General features: G+C 48.2%; 1 protein-coding gene across 1 annotated transcript in view; it reads left to right on the plus strand.

Moving 5' to 3' along the window:
* LOC134969617 (dual specificity protein phosphatase 22-A-like) overlaps nucleotides 1-15,846 on the plus strand; it is a 110,229-nt gene that overhangs the window by 38,091 nt on the left and 56,292 nt on the right. Inside the window, exon 5 of the mRNA XM_063945687.1 lies at nucleotides 8,388-8,437. Coding sequence (XP_063801757.1) covers nucleotides 8,388-8,437 — 50 coding nt within the window. The remainder of the gene's footprint in view (nucleotides 1-8,387; nucleotides 8,438-15,846) is intronic.

The raw sequence follows: 15,846 nt of genomic DNA on the forward strand, positions 1-15,846 counted from the left end.
GTGACCCGTCAACAGCTCCTCCTTCACATTCTCCCGCAACTGGGGGTGTGAGGAAAAGGCTCAGAATTCCGAGCCCACCCGCTGGCGGTGATGCAGGGCAGTCTGGAGCGAGTGCTGACATCTGGTCCGGACTGAAGGACCTGCCAACGATTACTGACATGTCGTCTACTGTCACTGCATATGATTCTCTCACCATTGAAAGAATGGTGGAGGATTATATGAGTGACCGCATCCAAGTAGGCACGTCAGACAGTCCGTACGTATACTGGCAGGAAAAAGAGGCAATTTGGAGGCCCTTGCAGAAACTGGCTTTATTCTACCTAAGTTGCCCTCCCTCCAGTGTGTACACCGAAAGAGTGTTTAGTGCCGCCGCTCACCTTGTCAGCAATCGGCGTACGAGGTTACTTCCAGAAAATGTGGAGAAGATGATGTTCATTAAAATGAATTATAATCAATTCCTCCGTGGAGACATTCACCAGCAGCAATTGCCTCCAGAAAGTGCACGGGGACCTGAGATGGTGGATTTCAGTGGGGATGAATTAATAATCTGTGAGGAGGGGGATGTACACAGTGAAAGGGGTGATGAATCGGACGATGATGATGAGGTGGACATCTTGCCTCTGTAGAGCCAGTTTGTGCAAGGAGAGATTGATTGCTTCTTTTTTGGTGGGGGCCCAAACCAACCAGTCATTTCAGTCACAGTCGTGTGGCAGACCCTGTCGCTGAAATGATGGGTTCGTTAAAGTGTGCATGTCCTGTTTATACAACATAAGGGTGGGTGGGAGGGCCCAAGGACAATTCCATCTTGCACCTCTTTTTTCTTTCATTTTTCTTTGCATCATGTGCTGTTTGGGGACAATTTTTTTGAAGTGCCATCCTGTCTGACACTGCAGTGCCACTCCTAGATGGGCCAGGTGTTTGTGTCGGCCACTTGGGTCGCTTATCTTAGTCACACAGCTACCTCATTGCGCCTCTTTTTTTCTTTGCGTCATGTGCTGTTTGGAGAGTATTTTTTTGAAGGGCCATCCTGCGTGACACTGCAGTGCCACTCCTAGATGGGCCAGGTGTTTGTGTCGGCCACTAGGGTCGCTAAGCTTAGTCACACAGCTACCTCATTGCGCCTCTTTTTTTCTTTGCATCATGTGCTGTTTGGGGAGTATTTTTTTTGAAGGGCCATCCTGCGTGACACTGCAGTGCCACTCCTAGATGGGCCAGGTGTTTGTGTCGGCCACTTGTGTCACTTAGCTTAGTCACACAGCGACCTTGGTGCGCCTCTTTTTTTCTTTGCATCATGTGCTGTTTGGGGAGTATTTTTTTCAAGTGCCATCCTGTCTGACACTGCAGTGCCACTCCTAGATGGGCCAGGTGTTTGTGTCGGCCACTTGGGTCGCTTAGTTTAGTCACACAGCTACCTCATTGCGCCTCTGTTTTTCTTTGCATCATGCTGTTTGGGGACTATTTTTTTGAAGTGCCATCCTGCCTGACACTGCAGTGCCACTCCTAGATGGGCCAGGTGTTTGTGTCGGCCACTTGTGTCGCTTAGCTTAGCCATCCAGCGACCTCGGTGCAAATTTTAGGACTAAAAATAATATTGTGAGGTATGAGGTGTTCAGAATAGACTGGAAATGAGTGGAAATTATGGATATTGAGGTTAATAATACTATGGGATCAAAATGACCCCCAAATTCTATGATTTAAGCTGTTTTTCAGGGTTTTTTGAAAAAAAAACACCCAAATCCAAAACACACCCGAATCCGACAAAAAAATTTCGGTGAGGTTTTGCCAAAACGCGTCCGAATCCAAAACACGGCCGCGGAACCGAACCCAAAACCCGAAAAATTTCCGGTGCACATCACTAATATACACACACACACACACACACACACACACACACACACACACACACACTAGTTTTACGGACCCAGCATATACTGGGTCACCTCAGTCCCCACCCCCGTGCTTGGCTCCACCCAGTTCTGGGGAAAAAAAACATGCAAATCCTGCGTTTGCCACTGCTATTGTAAAAGAGAGCATGTTACGATGAGTGAGCAGTCTGCCACCAGTGCCACTCTAATGCACGGTGAACGTGGCCTCTACGCAAATCCAGCTTGTATATCTTGTGGCAAACACAGTAGTGATTGAATGTCCACACACCTTGCTGAACCAGCTTGCTGTACTTTATTCAGGATAGTATCAGGATGGCCCTGTAGACAGCATTAAGTGCGGTTCCAGTAATCACATCCATAAAGTATTCACAGTGTCCCACGACCCTGCTTCTAGCTATACACTGGTCACCCAGCAAGTCCAGCATTGGTCACCCTGAACCAAAGACAAGAATATAACTTATACCTCCTCCCAGGGACGGACTTGGGCCACTTTTAAGCTCTGGCATCCGTGCACACGTGCATGTGAAAGGGGGTGCGCGAGACTTGAATGAGGCGCGCGGACACTGCTCATGGGGGGTGCCGCGAGTCAGGAGGGTGTGGACTCGCGGCATGCCCCCATATTGCTTAGCAACGGGCATTAAGAGCATTATGGGTGGCAGCGAGGGACAAACCAGAGAGCCGGAGGCTGCGCTGCGAGCGGCCGTTCCGTCTCTGTTGACCGGACCGGACCACCAGCCCATCTGCACTAGAAGTACCAAATGGGCAGGCCGGCCCTACCTTCTCCTCAAGCACTCACTAGCTAATCAGTCACACCCATGTGATCCACCTGTTGTGCTGTGTGTGCAGGATTATGGGGGTCATTCCGAGTTGATAGCTCGTGCAAACGCTATGCCGCCGCCCTCTGAGAGTGTATTTTAGCTTAGCAGAACTGCGAACGAAAGGATCGCACAGCGGCTACAAAAAAAATTGTGCAGTTTCAGAGTAGCTCCAGACCTACTCAGCGCTTGCGATCACTTCAGACTGTTCAGTTCCGGATTTGACGTCACAAACACGCCCTGCGTTCTCTCAGCCACGCCTGCATTTTTCCTGGCACGCCTGCGTTTTTCTGAACACTCCCTAAAAACGGTCAGTTGACACCCAGAAACGCCCACTTCATATCAATCACTCTGCGGCGGACATTGCGAATAAAAAGCCTCGCTAGATCTTGTGTAAAACTACATCGGCTATTGTGAAAGTACGTTGCGCGTGTGCATTGCGCCGCATACGCATGCGCAGAAGTGCCACTTTTTCACTTAATCGCTGCGAACATTTTTAACTAGCGATCAACTCGGAATGACCCCCTATGTGAGGAATTTGCCCTTTCTTTAACATGGGTCTGCAGACTCCCACAGAACGCATAAGCGGCCCATTTATCAAATAATATTTGCGGCTATGTCCCCCAAAACACCTATTTTGGGGGTTAGCTGCAAATATTAGGGCTCTCCTGAACCCATTTTTGGGGGTTAGCCGCAATTTTTAGGGATCTCTGCAATGTATGCGATCTCTTTATTTCCGCCCACAGCCGCATCCCCATAGAGCATTCCCAATATTGTTCCCCGTAGCTACCGCAATCTTTTAATGGGGGGCTACAGATCGCAGGAAGAATTTCCAGCTGGGTTCCCCAAGGAACCCTTTGCCGGAAAGTCTCAGGATCCCCGCCCGCCCGCAGAGTACATTGCAGAGATTGGCTTCCTTCGGAGCACCTGTCCCTGCAGGTGTCGGGTGATACATTCACCCGAAGGGATTGCATATTGCAATGTGATCCTGGGCGGTAAGATCCCGCCCAGATCGCATTCAGTATGTGATCCTTGATAAATGGGCCCCTTTGTCTCTTTTAAAAGAATCTGGGATATGTTTGTCACGCTAAGGCTGGAAAAAACTGGCTGTATTGCAATTTTTTGCCAATGTTTTTATCACGCAATTTCATTAATGCACATTTTTTTAAATGTATCCACTATAGTGCAAAAACACAGGATCCGGGATAAACTCCCGGATCCATGTGTTTTCGAGAACTCATCTGTGAAAAAACAGCACTCATTGTGGATTTTGTTTCTCCAGGCAGGTGAAACAAAATCCCTGCTAGTGCCGGCTAACAGAGATAATTGAATTACCCCGGGGATTAAATGGTGCGGCTAATTGAATTTCGCCTTATGTATTCATGTCTTGTCTTAGAGGTGTCTACAAACAACACTGGCTGGAAGAAAGGAGCCAGTAAAGGTATTTGTGCTGTCCAATACATTTACATAGTTTAAACCACTGGTTCCCAAACACGGCCCTCAAGGCACTCCAAGGGGCCAAGTTTTAAGGATAACCATGGTTGAGCAAAGGTGAATTAATTAGTACCTCAGTCATTTTGATTTAAGCATCTGTGCTCAGCCATGGATATCCTTAAAACCTGGACTGTTGGGGTGCCTTGAGGACAGAGTTTGTGAACCACTTCTTTAAACCATTCATTCACTGTATCTTTCCATAGTGGGGATTTGAGATAAGATGTGAGAATGGGAAGATTTCCTTCCTACACACAGGGGACTTTCTCTATGTAACCTTGTAGATAACAGATAATAAATACTTCCTATTAGTCATATAGTACATATGGGGTTTACAGAATGAAGGAAAGCACAAAACAACTACAACCATTTATTTATATACTGCATGAGAGCCACAGCAGACGCGTGTTAAATACAGAAGTGGCACTGTGCAGCAAGTCTGTATTAGAAAAAGAAGTGGTACTGTGCAGCAAGCCAGTATTATTAAGAGACAATGGGGGTCATTCCGACTTGATCGCTCGCTAGCTAGTTTTAGCAGCCGTGCAAACACTATCCTGCCGCCCACTGGGGAGTGTATTTTAGCTTAGCAGAAATGCGAACGCCTGTGCAGCCGAGCTCTGCAAAAAAAGTTTGTGCAGTTTCAGCAGGGGTGGGCAATTATTTCAGCTGGAGGGCCGCTTAACACTTCCAGTGAATAGTCGAGGGCCACACACAAAATATCTTGTAAATCGGGTCTGAACTGCGCATGCACCGCAGTCCCTACCCCCTTCCCCTGAACCTATATAGCAGTCCCTACCCCCCTTCCCTGAACCTATATAGCAGTCCCTACCCCCCTTCCCTGAACCTATATAGCAGTCCCTACCCCCCTTCCCCTGAACCCATATAGCAGTCCCTTCCCCCGCCCCTCCCCTGAATCTATATAGCAGTCCTTACCAGTGACGTGCGGTGAGGTCACTGGTTGGTGAGGCAATGGCGACTAACAAGCGCCTCCCCCCCCCCCTGGAAAAAAAAAAGTGTGGTCCCCCAAATCATCAGTAAAACCAGCACTAGGCAGAACCAGCCAGGGGGAGTAATGCCATAGCAGGGGAGAGACACTCAGTGTGGGGTTCCCCCGCCATAACATTAATCATCCCCCCAGCCAGTCATCCTAGGGTTGGAATTCCTCGGAAAGTGGGAACCCCAAAAAATAAAAATGGGGTCCCCCCTCCCGAGCAATATCCAGCACTGGGCTGATAGCCCAGTGCTATGCCCCGCACCCCTGGTGGCGGTGGGTGCGGGGTTCATTGTATGTTAATATTGTTCTTTACAGGTGGCCTACAGATCCCAGCAATCCTGCCCCAGCATGCTGCCACTTGGAGAACCACAAGTGCCAGCATGCCCGGACATAAAGGGCCCGCTGGCACCTGTAGTCCACCTGTAAAGAAAATATTAAAATAAAACACCACACGGTCTTAAAAATAAGGTTTATTAAACTGGATCTTCACCTGGGGGCGGCGGCCTATAAGCTCTTTTGCGTGGCCGCCGCCTTCCCAGGGCTTCCTGCGTCTTCACCTGGGGGGGCGCCGCCTCCCCAGGGCTTCCGACGTCTTCACCTGGGAGGCGGCGGCCTATAAGCTCTTTTGCATGGCCGTCGCCTTCCCAAGGGCTTCCATCGTCTTCACCTGGTGGGCGGCGGCTGCTAAGCTCTTTTGCATAGCCGCCGCCCATCCAGGACTTCCGGCGTCTTCTTTCTTCAGGAGCTCTTCACAGCTCCTCCTCCGCCGTCGACTGACGCTCCTCTGCCTTGCGCTGACTTATATAAGTCAGCCGGAGGGGGCGGGGCGATGACGCGGCGAGCCGTGATTGGCTCGCGGCGGCCATCTTGAATTTAAAAAATGACGCTAAGGCGCCATTTTTTAAACTGGTACCGCTCCGCTGCCAAACTCTGCAGGCTAAAGGTAAACTTCCGCCGCCCGCACCGCCGCCGCCCGCACCACCGCCGCATCCCGCCGGCCGCATGCAGCCGCCCGCACCTCCTCCGCCAGCGTCGCCCACACAGTGATTGACAGCGGATCCAGTGACGGATCCGCTGGCCAATCACTGTGACCTCACTGACAGGGACGTGCTTTCATAGGTTGAAAGCACGTCCCTGTATGAAAGCGGCACCTCTAATGGTGCCGCTTTCCCATATATTTTCAATGGGCTTTTACTGCCCATGGCTAGGCCCCGCCCGTGCCCGCCCCCCGCTCCCCGCTCCCATACCTTTCCCCAGTGACAACGGGAGGCACCACGATCGGTGCCTCCCAAACACATAAAGAGAGGAGCAATGCTAAGAATAATATTAAGAGGATACATATGACACAGAATCTGTGTCATATGCATCTTCTTTGTATTATCTTAATCATTAATGACAGGGGAGGCACTGCCTCCCCTGACTGCACTTCCCTGGTCCCTACCCCCCTTTCCCCCCACCTATATAGCAGTCCCTACCCCCCTTCCCTGAACCTATATAGCAGTCCTCCCCTCTCCCCTGAATCTATATAGCAGTCCCTACCCCTCTTTCCCCCCACCTATATAGCAGTTGTTATCTCCCCTCCCCCCCTCCCCTGAACCCATATTACAGGTAAGTACAGATCCATTTCAGGTACTGGCTGGGCAGGGGGATTACCTTTTTTTCACAGTGGAAGATGATCCGCTGCCTGATCCCCGCTGCCCGTGCTTCATGGAGTCGCTGCTGCTGCCCGTAGTCACTGCTGCTGTTCGCTCCCCGGAGTCATTGCTGCTGTCCGCTCCCCGGGAGTCATTGCTGCTGCCCGCCGCTCGCCGCTCCTACTGTGGCTCCGCCCCCCGTGCCGCCCAGCGCATGACATCACAGAGGAAATAGATCCTGTGACGTGACCGGCATTTCCTCAACTTTGCCGCGGCTGGCAGCAGTGTAGCGCAATGAGCCGCTTGTCATTGCACACTGATGGGAGACAGCGGGCCAGGCAGGATCGGTTCGCGTGCCGCATCCGGCCCGCGGGGCGCATGTTGCCCACCCCTGAGTTTCAGAGTAGCTCAGAACCTACTCAGCGCTTGCAATCACTTCAGCCTATTTGTGTCCGGATTTGATGTCATACACCCGCCCAGACACGCCTGCGTTTTTGCAAACACTCCCTGAAAACGGTCAGTTGACACCCAGAAACGCCCCCTTCCTGTCAATCTTCTTGCGTCCGTCAGTGCGACTGGAAACTTCGCTACAACCTGTGCACAACCACAACGGGCTTTGTACCCGTACGACGCGCGTGCGCATTGCGGCCCATATGCATGCGCAGAAATGCCCATTTTTAGCCTGATCGCTGCGCTGCGAACAACGGCAGCTAGCGATCAACTCGGAATGACCCCCTATGGATCTTATTCAGAGATGAATGCAGATCGCTGCATACGCAGCCACATCTGCGTTCATCTCCTCACATGCTGGGGGCCGCCCAGCACTGGGCAAGGTGAGGCCGCCCCCTGATGCGTCCACAGTTAGATTGCGGATGCATCGGAACTAAGGTTGACCCCTGGCAGCGCAGCCAGACTGTGCTGTCAGGCCATTGTTTTTATCGGAGTTACTGCATGTGAAAATGGACCAGGCCAGACCCCGTTCGGCTCGCCCTGCCCCCCCCCCCCCCCATACTGTGTCGTTGCCCCGCGAACGCCTGCCACTGTCAGTCACATTGTGGTCGCTTCCGTCGGTGTGTGTAAGTCCACATAGCTGCGCCGCTGCTGCTGCACAGTCGCTGTTTGCCTCCACCTGAATGACTCGCAGTGTGCAGTAGGCCAGTATTAGCAAAAAAGTGGTACTGTGCAGCCGGCCAGCATTATTAGAGAAGTGGTACTGTGCAACAGGCCAGTATTAGGAAAATAAGTGGTATGGGCAACAGGCCAGTATTAGGGGGAAAAATGATACTATGCAGCAGGACAGATTTATTAGAGATGTTGTACTGTACAAAATGCCAGTATTACCATGAGAAGTGGTACTGTGCATCATGCAAGAATTTCTACCACTGGAGTTGTCAGGAACGTATTTGTGTCCAGGTAGTTGTTATACATTCATGATAAACCTATTAGAAATGGTGAATGCGGGTTAATGATTGAAACTACTTGCAGTTATATTAATTATTTTCTATTTCCGGAGGTCTGCTGTCACCAGTGCTGGGATATTTACTTACGTCTGTTTATTCTCTTCCAGGAAATGGTCTATCTGTGTGTAGCGGCCTCTGATTCAAGCAGCCAGAATCTGTAAGTTGTCAGTTCTTGTGGTTTATCTCCATAGGAGAATGATGGGTGCAGAGACATAACCAGGCAGTTTCGTTTCTTTAGTCTTTATTAGCAGACAATGGAAAATGCCACAGACATCTCGTTAGGGTCACTGAACATCTTCAGTCTATTGTTATGTCTTCCACCGACACATGAACATGCTCGGTAGACACAGTTTGTGTTATTGTCAGTATTAAATTCAGCAATGCACACATTTCCTTGTCACAAGAACTTACAATCTAATTGAAATGTGGCAACTAATGAAAGGTTTGCAGTGAGTAAAAAATTAAATATAAAAAGTTTGAGTTGTAGATTGTGACAGCTTTCCTTATCTTATACATTGTAATCTGCAATATACAGTCATTAGGGCAGTGATAACTATACAGGGGCTCAGTACGATTGACCACCGGACGGGATACCTGCAGACAATACAGACAAAGGAATCCCGGTCTGTGAAATCCCGACAGGGGCGAGGTAAGTACGTTCCCCACTCTCCCCTACCCCTACCTTCCCGCAGCCTAACCGTAACCTCCCTCTAGTGGTGCCTAAACCTAAAAACCTAACCCCTCCCCGCAGCCTAACCCACCCCTTAGTGCCTAAAACTAACCTCCCCCCGGTGGTTCCTAACCCTAATCCCCCCTCCCCGCAGCCAATCCCTAATCTAACCCCGCCCACTGCAGCCAACCCCCCCCCCCTCCCCCGGGTTGCCACTAAACCTAATCCCCCCCCCTCACCGGGCCGCTACACTTGCGATTGAGATGTCGGCTGTTGGGATTCAGGCATCGGTCTCCTGACGCTGATTCCGGCGGTGGCATTTTGACATCTCATCATGATATTATCATCCTCACAGCCCTGTTATATCTTATATTGCAAGTCTTTATTTACATGTATTTGAGTTGCAACAAATAACAAAGGAATGATTCTCTGTCCTGGGACAGAGATTTACAGTAATAAGCATCGGAGGAAGTAGAAGAGCGGGTCAGCTCTGGACTATGGCAGCTGATCAGCAGCTTGCCCAATAAATGTGGCTTCTTTAGGGAACACAGCACTTTTTCTCTGAAGTAACACTTCCTCGACGTTCCCTAGAATCTGCCACTTTTTTGCCTCACAGTCTGACCCCTCGGTCACTTCCCTTTCCACAAAACATTGCACCTCGTGTAACCTGCAAATCTGACAAGGAGTGTACAACTGTACTTTTATTTACTTGCTCTGTAAATAGCCTGGTCCTAATCACGAAGAGAAAATATACACAACCCTGCCCTCATGGCTGGCTGACACAGAGACCAACAACTGAAAGATTTTTTTAGGTAGACCAATCAGGAAACAGACATATGTACAGTATGTATATGTGTATACATACTACAAAGGCAGATGCTGGTTATACCATCCTGCAGGAAGTGCTACAGTGCATATAGAACAGATACTGAGAATTACATGCAGTGAGAATAGTCCTTGTTACAGGGAATATCGGCTTTCACAAGATTTTGTCATCCAACCATGTTATTTATGTTGAAACGGGGCCTGGACTGCACACCCTAGCTTAAGTTATTATAATGGGATGTGCTACCTTGCTGGGACTAAGTACTGCAATACTACAATATAGGAACAAAGGGTGCAGGTGCACCATACACCATTAAAATTATTACAACCATAATATAATATTTGAGGTTCTTGGCATATATTGGCCAGTATATGAGCCTGCCCACCTACTTCACGGTGACCTCATCGGACAGGTCCCTAACACTATAGGGATTCACCTCTGGGACGCAGAGCACCCCCAGACTACCCCAGCCACACCACCTCAGGGCACCACACAGAAAAAGGGTAGGAGTGAAAGATCAGTGTTAAGCAAATGAAAGAGGCTGCTGAATGTAAAAGAAAAAAAAGGAGGACAGCAGTAAAGTGTCAGAGTGTTAGAAAGTGAAGTTTAGCTGAGCAGTGTTATAAGTGTAAAAGATATGTGAAAAATGCTACATAAATATAAAACAAAACACAATGTGATATACGTGTTAAAAGTAAATGTACGGTGGTGATGCCCCAAGGCGGCCCAGCCAGAGCAATATAGGGAGCTCCACGCCCCAAACTGACTTTGTATATAATTAAAAGGATCTTACCTATGTCTTTTGTATAGTCAGAATGTGCCGGTTCCCTGTTTAAAAGCCTGAGAGACAGTGGGTGGGGTGCTAATCCAGAGATGAGGGCTGTCCCAATCCCTCAGGTGTGTATACACACAAATAATATAGACATGTTATTTCATGTTGTTAGCATAAAATACAGTTATATCCAGCACACATACACAGACCTACAAATATGTCCTCATTCACCTTTGCTGCAGTCATGCCAAATAGCTCCTCATGGCATGCCAGGTCGCGTGAGAATCTACTATATTGCCGAAAATGCATCTTTATTGCAACGCAATGTGACAAGGATGCACAAGGAGACTGCGCTGATTCATTTGATATATGGCACTTGTATATCTGTGTGCGACTAAGTCTCTGAATCTGCACACGAAGTGCTACAGTGTAGCAGCTGCAGCTATTTTCCAATACAAGTTCTGTTTTGCTCCGTATACAGCAGTGATTTTCAACCTTTTTTTACTCGCGACACACCAAACAATATTTTAAAATTGCCAAGTCACACAATCCGTTCCCAACAGAAAAAAAACAAAAAACACACATTGGCACTCATAGTAATAAAAAATCCACATATACATTGGCCTACACAGAACAAACAATCACATTGCTCCCCACATAAATCATGTTGCTCCCCACATAAATCCAATTGCTCCCCACATAAATCATGTTGCTCACACATAAATCAATCACATTTCTCACCACATAAATCCTATTGCTCCCCACATGAATTATTCACATCCACCCCCCCCATAAATCCATAAATCCTACTGCTCCCCACAGGAGAAATAACATAACAAATATTAGCTCCTACCAGTCAGCTGTCCTCCTCCCTGTCTAGTGGCGGAGGTTGTTCGAAATGGAGTGCTGCGAATACTGAGCAGTGGGCGGTCGGGCAGGTGTGGATGTGGGTGGGCAAGGAAAGCTGTGGATGCAGGCGGGAACTGGAATATGTGTATGCAGGCGGGTGGTCTGGCTGGGTGGTGAGATGCGGCGGCTGTGACCTATGATATCACACCGCCGCGTCATCAAGGCACAGGGCACTGACGGAGCATGAATGATCCTCTCAGAAGGCCCGTGCCAACAATTCACTCTGAAGGTGCAGGAAGCTGCTCTGGCTCGCGGCACACCTTGCAACTGGTCGCGGCACACTAGTGTGCCACGGCACACTGGTTGAAAAAGCCTGGTATACAGACTCAGTTGCACACAATATACAAGTGTCATATATCACATTAATCAGCACAGTCTCCTCGTGCGTCCTAGCTGCATTGCGTTGCGACTAAGACGCATATCCAGCAAAAAAGATGCTCGATGTTAGCAGAGTTGCGCTGGAGCTAGCGTCTCACTCACGCCAGGTATCTCACGCTGCATGGCGTATTGAGGCTGGATGTATGAGAACACATCTGTAGCTCTTGTTGTGTCTGCCTGGATAACATCATTCTATGAAGGTCATTGTCTTCTTTCTAAAAAAACAGATATTGCTGCTACAGATTATTACATTACCATCTTGCCTACAGATCTGCAGAACATTGCTTTATTCCATCTACCCCATGATAGATAGTAACATATTGGCCCTCATTCTGAGTTGATCGCAGCAGCAAGAAAGTTAGCAATTGGGCAAAACCATGAGCACTGCAGGAGGGGTAGATATAACATGTGCAGAGAGAGTTAGATTTGGGTGGGGTGTGTTCAATCTGCAATCTAAATTGCAGTGTAAAAATAAAGCAGCCAGTATTTACCCTGCACAGAAACAAAATAACCCACCCAAATCTAACTCTTTCTACACATGTTATATCTGCCTCCCCTGCAGTGCACATGGTTTTGCCCAGTTGCTAACTTTCTTGCTGCTGCGATCAACTCAGAATGAGGGCCATTATGCAGAGTTTTACATCACTGACATCTCTAGAGATCTGCAGAACATTGCTCTGTTCAGAGCCGGCCCTAACCAATATGATGCCCTAGGCAAGATTTTGGCTGGTGCCCCCTAGCACCGCCGCTAGTTCTGCAGGAGATGCCTGGCATGAGTCAGCTGCCAGCTCTACTAACGTTGGGCGCCTTTTCTTTATGAAAATGCATCTTATTTGCATTACTATGTGGCTAGGATGCACAAGCAGCTTCTGCTGATTAAAATGATATGCAGCATGCCTATATTCTGTGTGCGACTGCGGCTGTATCTGCATACAAAATGCTATATTACAGTGAGTTACAGGAATACACTGCAACGTAGCATTGCGTATGCAGATACAGCCGCAGTCACACACAGAATATAGGCATGCCGCATATCATTTTAATCAGCAGAAGCTGCTGGTGCCCCTAAGTATACCAAATGCCCTAGGCATTTGCCTGGTTTGCCTATGCCTAAGGCCGGCTCTGGCTCTGTTCCATCTATCCCCTGACAGATACACAGTGACATATTCTGCAGAGTATTACATCACTGGCCTCTCTAGAGATCTGCAAAATATTGTTTTTACCATCTACCCCCTGACAGATACACAGTGATATATTCTGCAGATTATTATATCACTGACCTCTCAAGAGATCTGCAGAACATTGCTCTTTCCTATCTACTCCCTGACAGGTACACAGTAATATATTCTGAAAATTATTACTTCACTGACCCCACTACAGATCTGCAGAGCATTGCTCTGTCCCATCTATCCACTGACAGATAAACAGTCATATAGTCTGCAGATTATTACATCACTGACCTCTCGAGATCAGCAGAACATTGCTGTGTCCTTCTGGGATCCGGTCTCTAGGTCGACAAGACTTAGGTCGACAGCGTCTAGGTCGGCCACTATTGGTCGACAGTAAGTAGGTCAACATGGTTTCTAGGTCGACAGGGACTCTAGGCCGACATGTACTAGGTCAACATGACAAAAGGTCGACATGTACTAGGTCGACATGACAAAAGGTCAACATGAGTTTTTCAATTTTTTTTTTTCATTTTTGGAACTTTTTCATACTCTACGATCCACGTGGACTACAATTAGGAACGGTAACCTGAAGCATGGTGAGCGAAGCAAGCCATGCGAGGGGACACGGTGCACTAATTGGGGTTCCCGGTCACTCTACGAAGAAAACGACACCAAATTTTAAAAAAAAACTCATGTCAACCTTTTTTTCATGTCGACCTAGTACGTCAACCTAGAGCCCCTGTCGACCTAGAAACCATGTCGACCTAATTACTGTCGACCAATAGTGGTCGACCTAGACACTGTCGCCCTAAGTCTATTCTATCTAACATACCACACCCATCCCTCTAGCCCCTGACACATAGGGGGTCATTCCGAGTTGATCGTCGCTGTGCTAAATTTAGCACAGCTACGATCGTTAACTCAGACTTGCGGGGGGACGCCCAGCACAGGGCTAGTCCGCCCCGAATGTTAGTGCCGCCCCCCGCCCACACACACACAAATACAAAAGCATCGCGCCTTTGTATCTGTGGAGTAAATCCCGGCCAGCGCAGCTCCTGCGGCTGGCCGGGAGTTGTGTGTCGCTGCCGCTGGCCGCAGCGGCTGCGTGGGACGTCACGCAGCCGCCACGCCACGACCCCCAACGGTCCGGCCACGCCTGCGTTGGCCGGACCGCGCCTAATAAACGGCGGCATAACGGCGCTGTTCAGCCCCTCCCGCCCAGCGACCGCCTCTGTCTCAGAGGCGATCACTGGGCACCGACGGCGCATGCACAGTTCCGGCCCGATCGCTGCGACAAACTGCAGTGAGCGATCAGGTCGGAATGACCCCCATAGTCATATACAGTATTATGTAGAGTATTAGATCGCTGACCTCTCTAGAGATCTGCATAACTTTGCTCTACTCTATCCACTTCCTGAAAGACGCACAGGGGTAAATGAATAGCCTGTGAACTGCAGACATCGATGTGTTCCATGCGACTCTGCCTGATGTTTTAAAGTGGTAATATTAAAAAAGCAAAAGCAGGTTGGTTTTGTCTTTTTAATGATTGCTACCTTAAAACATCAGACATACTTGCACAGAACCCGCCATTGCCCATATTTACTTACGCCTTAGTGTTATATTCTAAAAGCGATTATTGATAACTCTAAAGCTGGGTAAACACTAGGCCGATATATCGCAGGCCCATCGACAGGTGTGTACCCCGATATGTTTGTGAAAGACGTTGTTCACAAACATATTGTATTGGCTGTGCAGCACAGCTGGTGGCCAATATATCTAAAGAAGGGTTTAGTACGAAATACATATAATCAAAATCCCGCCAACAATTGACCTTCAGTCAAAATCCTGACAAGGTCAAAATCCCAACAAAGTCAAAATACCGACATTTAAAATACCGACAAGGTCAAAATATCAACATTTAACATGTCGACAGATCAAAAAGTCGACATGTTATTAATATTTTTATGTGTGTCAACATAGGTCGACATAGACCGCGTCACCTCACATGGCTCGCTGCGCTCGGCACACTATTATATTCCCCTTCCAGGTCCACTGGGATGGTAAAGTATGAACAAGTCGGTTTCAATGAAAAACTCATGTTGACTTTTGGACTTGTCAAAATTTTAAATGTCGGTATTTTGACCTTGTTGGTATTTTAAATGTTGGGGTTTTGACCATCAGTCAATAGTTGTCAGGATTTTGACCGTCGGGATTTGATTGTAGGTAAATTGACCGCATCCCCTAAAGATACATTGGTGCATCAGGCTGTATGTATATACAGTTCGCCAACTGCCCATTCACTTGCTGCAGGGACTGACGTCACTCCTGGGTGGACAGCTTCAAATGCCTGCCCAGCTGGATGAGAGGACCGCCGCACCAACCTGCCGATCGGTAAATGTGTATACTTACTCTGTTGGAGTGACGACAGGTCCACCAACACATCTGTCAGGTGTGTACCCAGCCCAAGTCAACATTAGGTGATCATAGTGTTGGATTAAATATATATAATGGCATCTCAAACTACTTTCCATCGAGTATTTCTGCCATTGTGACTGCAGATCTCCCACAGGAAGGAAATCTTATTCATTCATCTATTTTTGACCTTTTTCTGAGTGTGGCATTATGCAATAACTTCTGCAAAACTCAGAGGCAGCTGAATTTATTTGATAGCAAGTTTTCTGTTCAATTTATTGAAAACTTTGAAATGTATTTATTTAGAAAATAATATTATTGCTTGTATGATTTTTACCCCATCCCATTTTTATAGCCTCCAGGTGTCACTCTTGCTACTACCGTCCGTGATGTTTAGCTACAACCTTTTGTAACTAAATGAATTGCAGTA

Source organism: Pseudophryne corroboree, chromosome 11 (genome assembly GCF_028390025.1).
Source record: "Pseudophryne corroboree isolate aPseCor3 chromosome 11, aPseCor3.hap2, whole genome shotgun sequence".
Taxonomy (NCBI): domain Eukaryota; kingdom Metazoa; phylum Chordata; class Amphibia; order Anura; family Myobatrachidae; genus Pseudophryne; species Pseudophryne corroboree.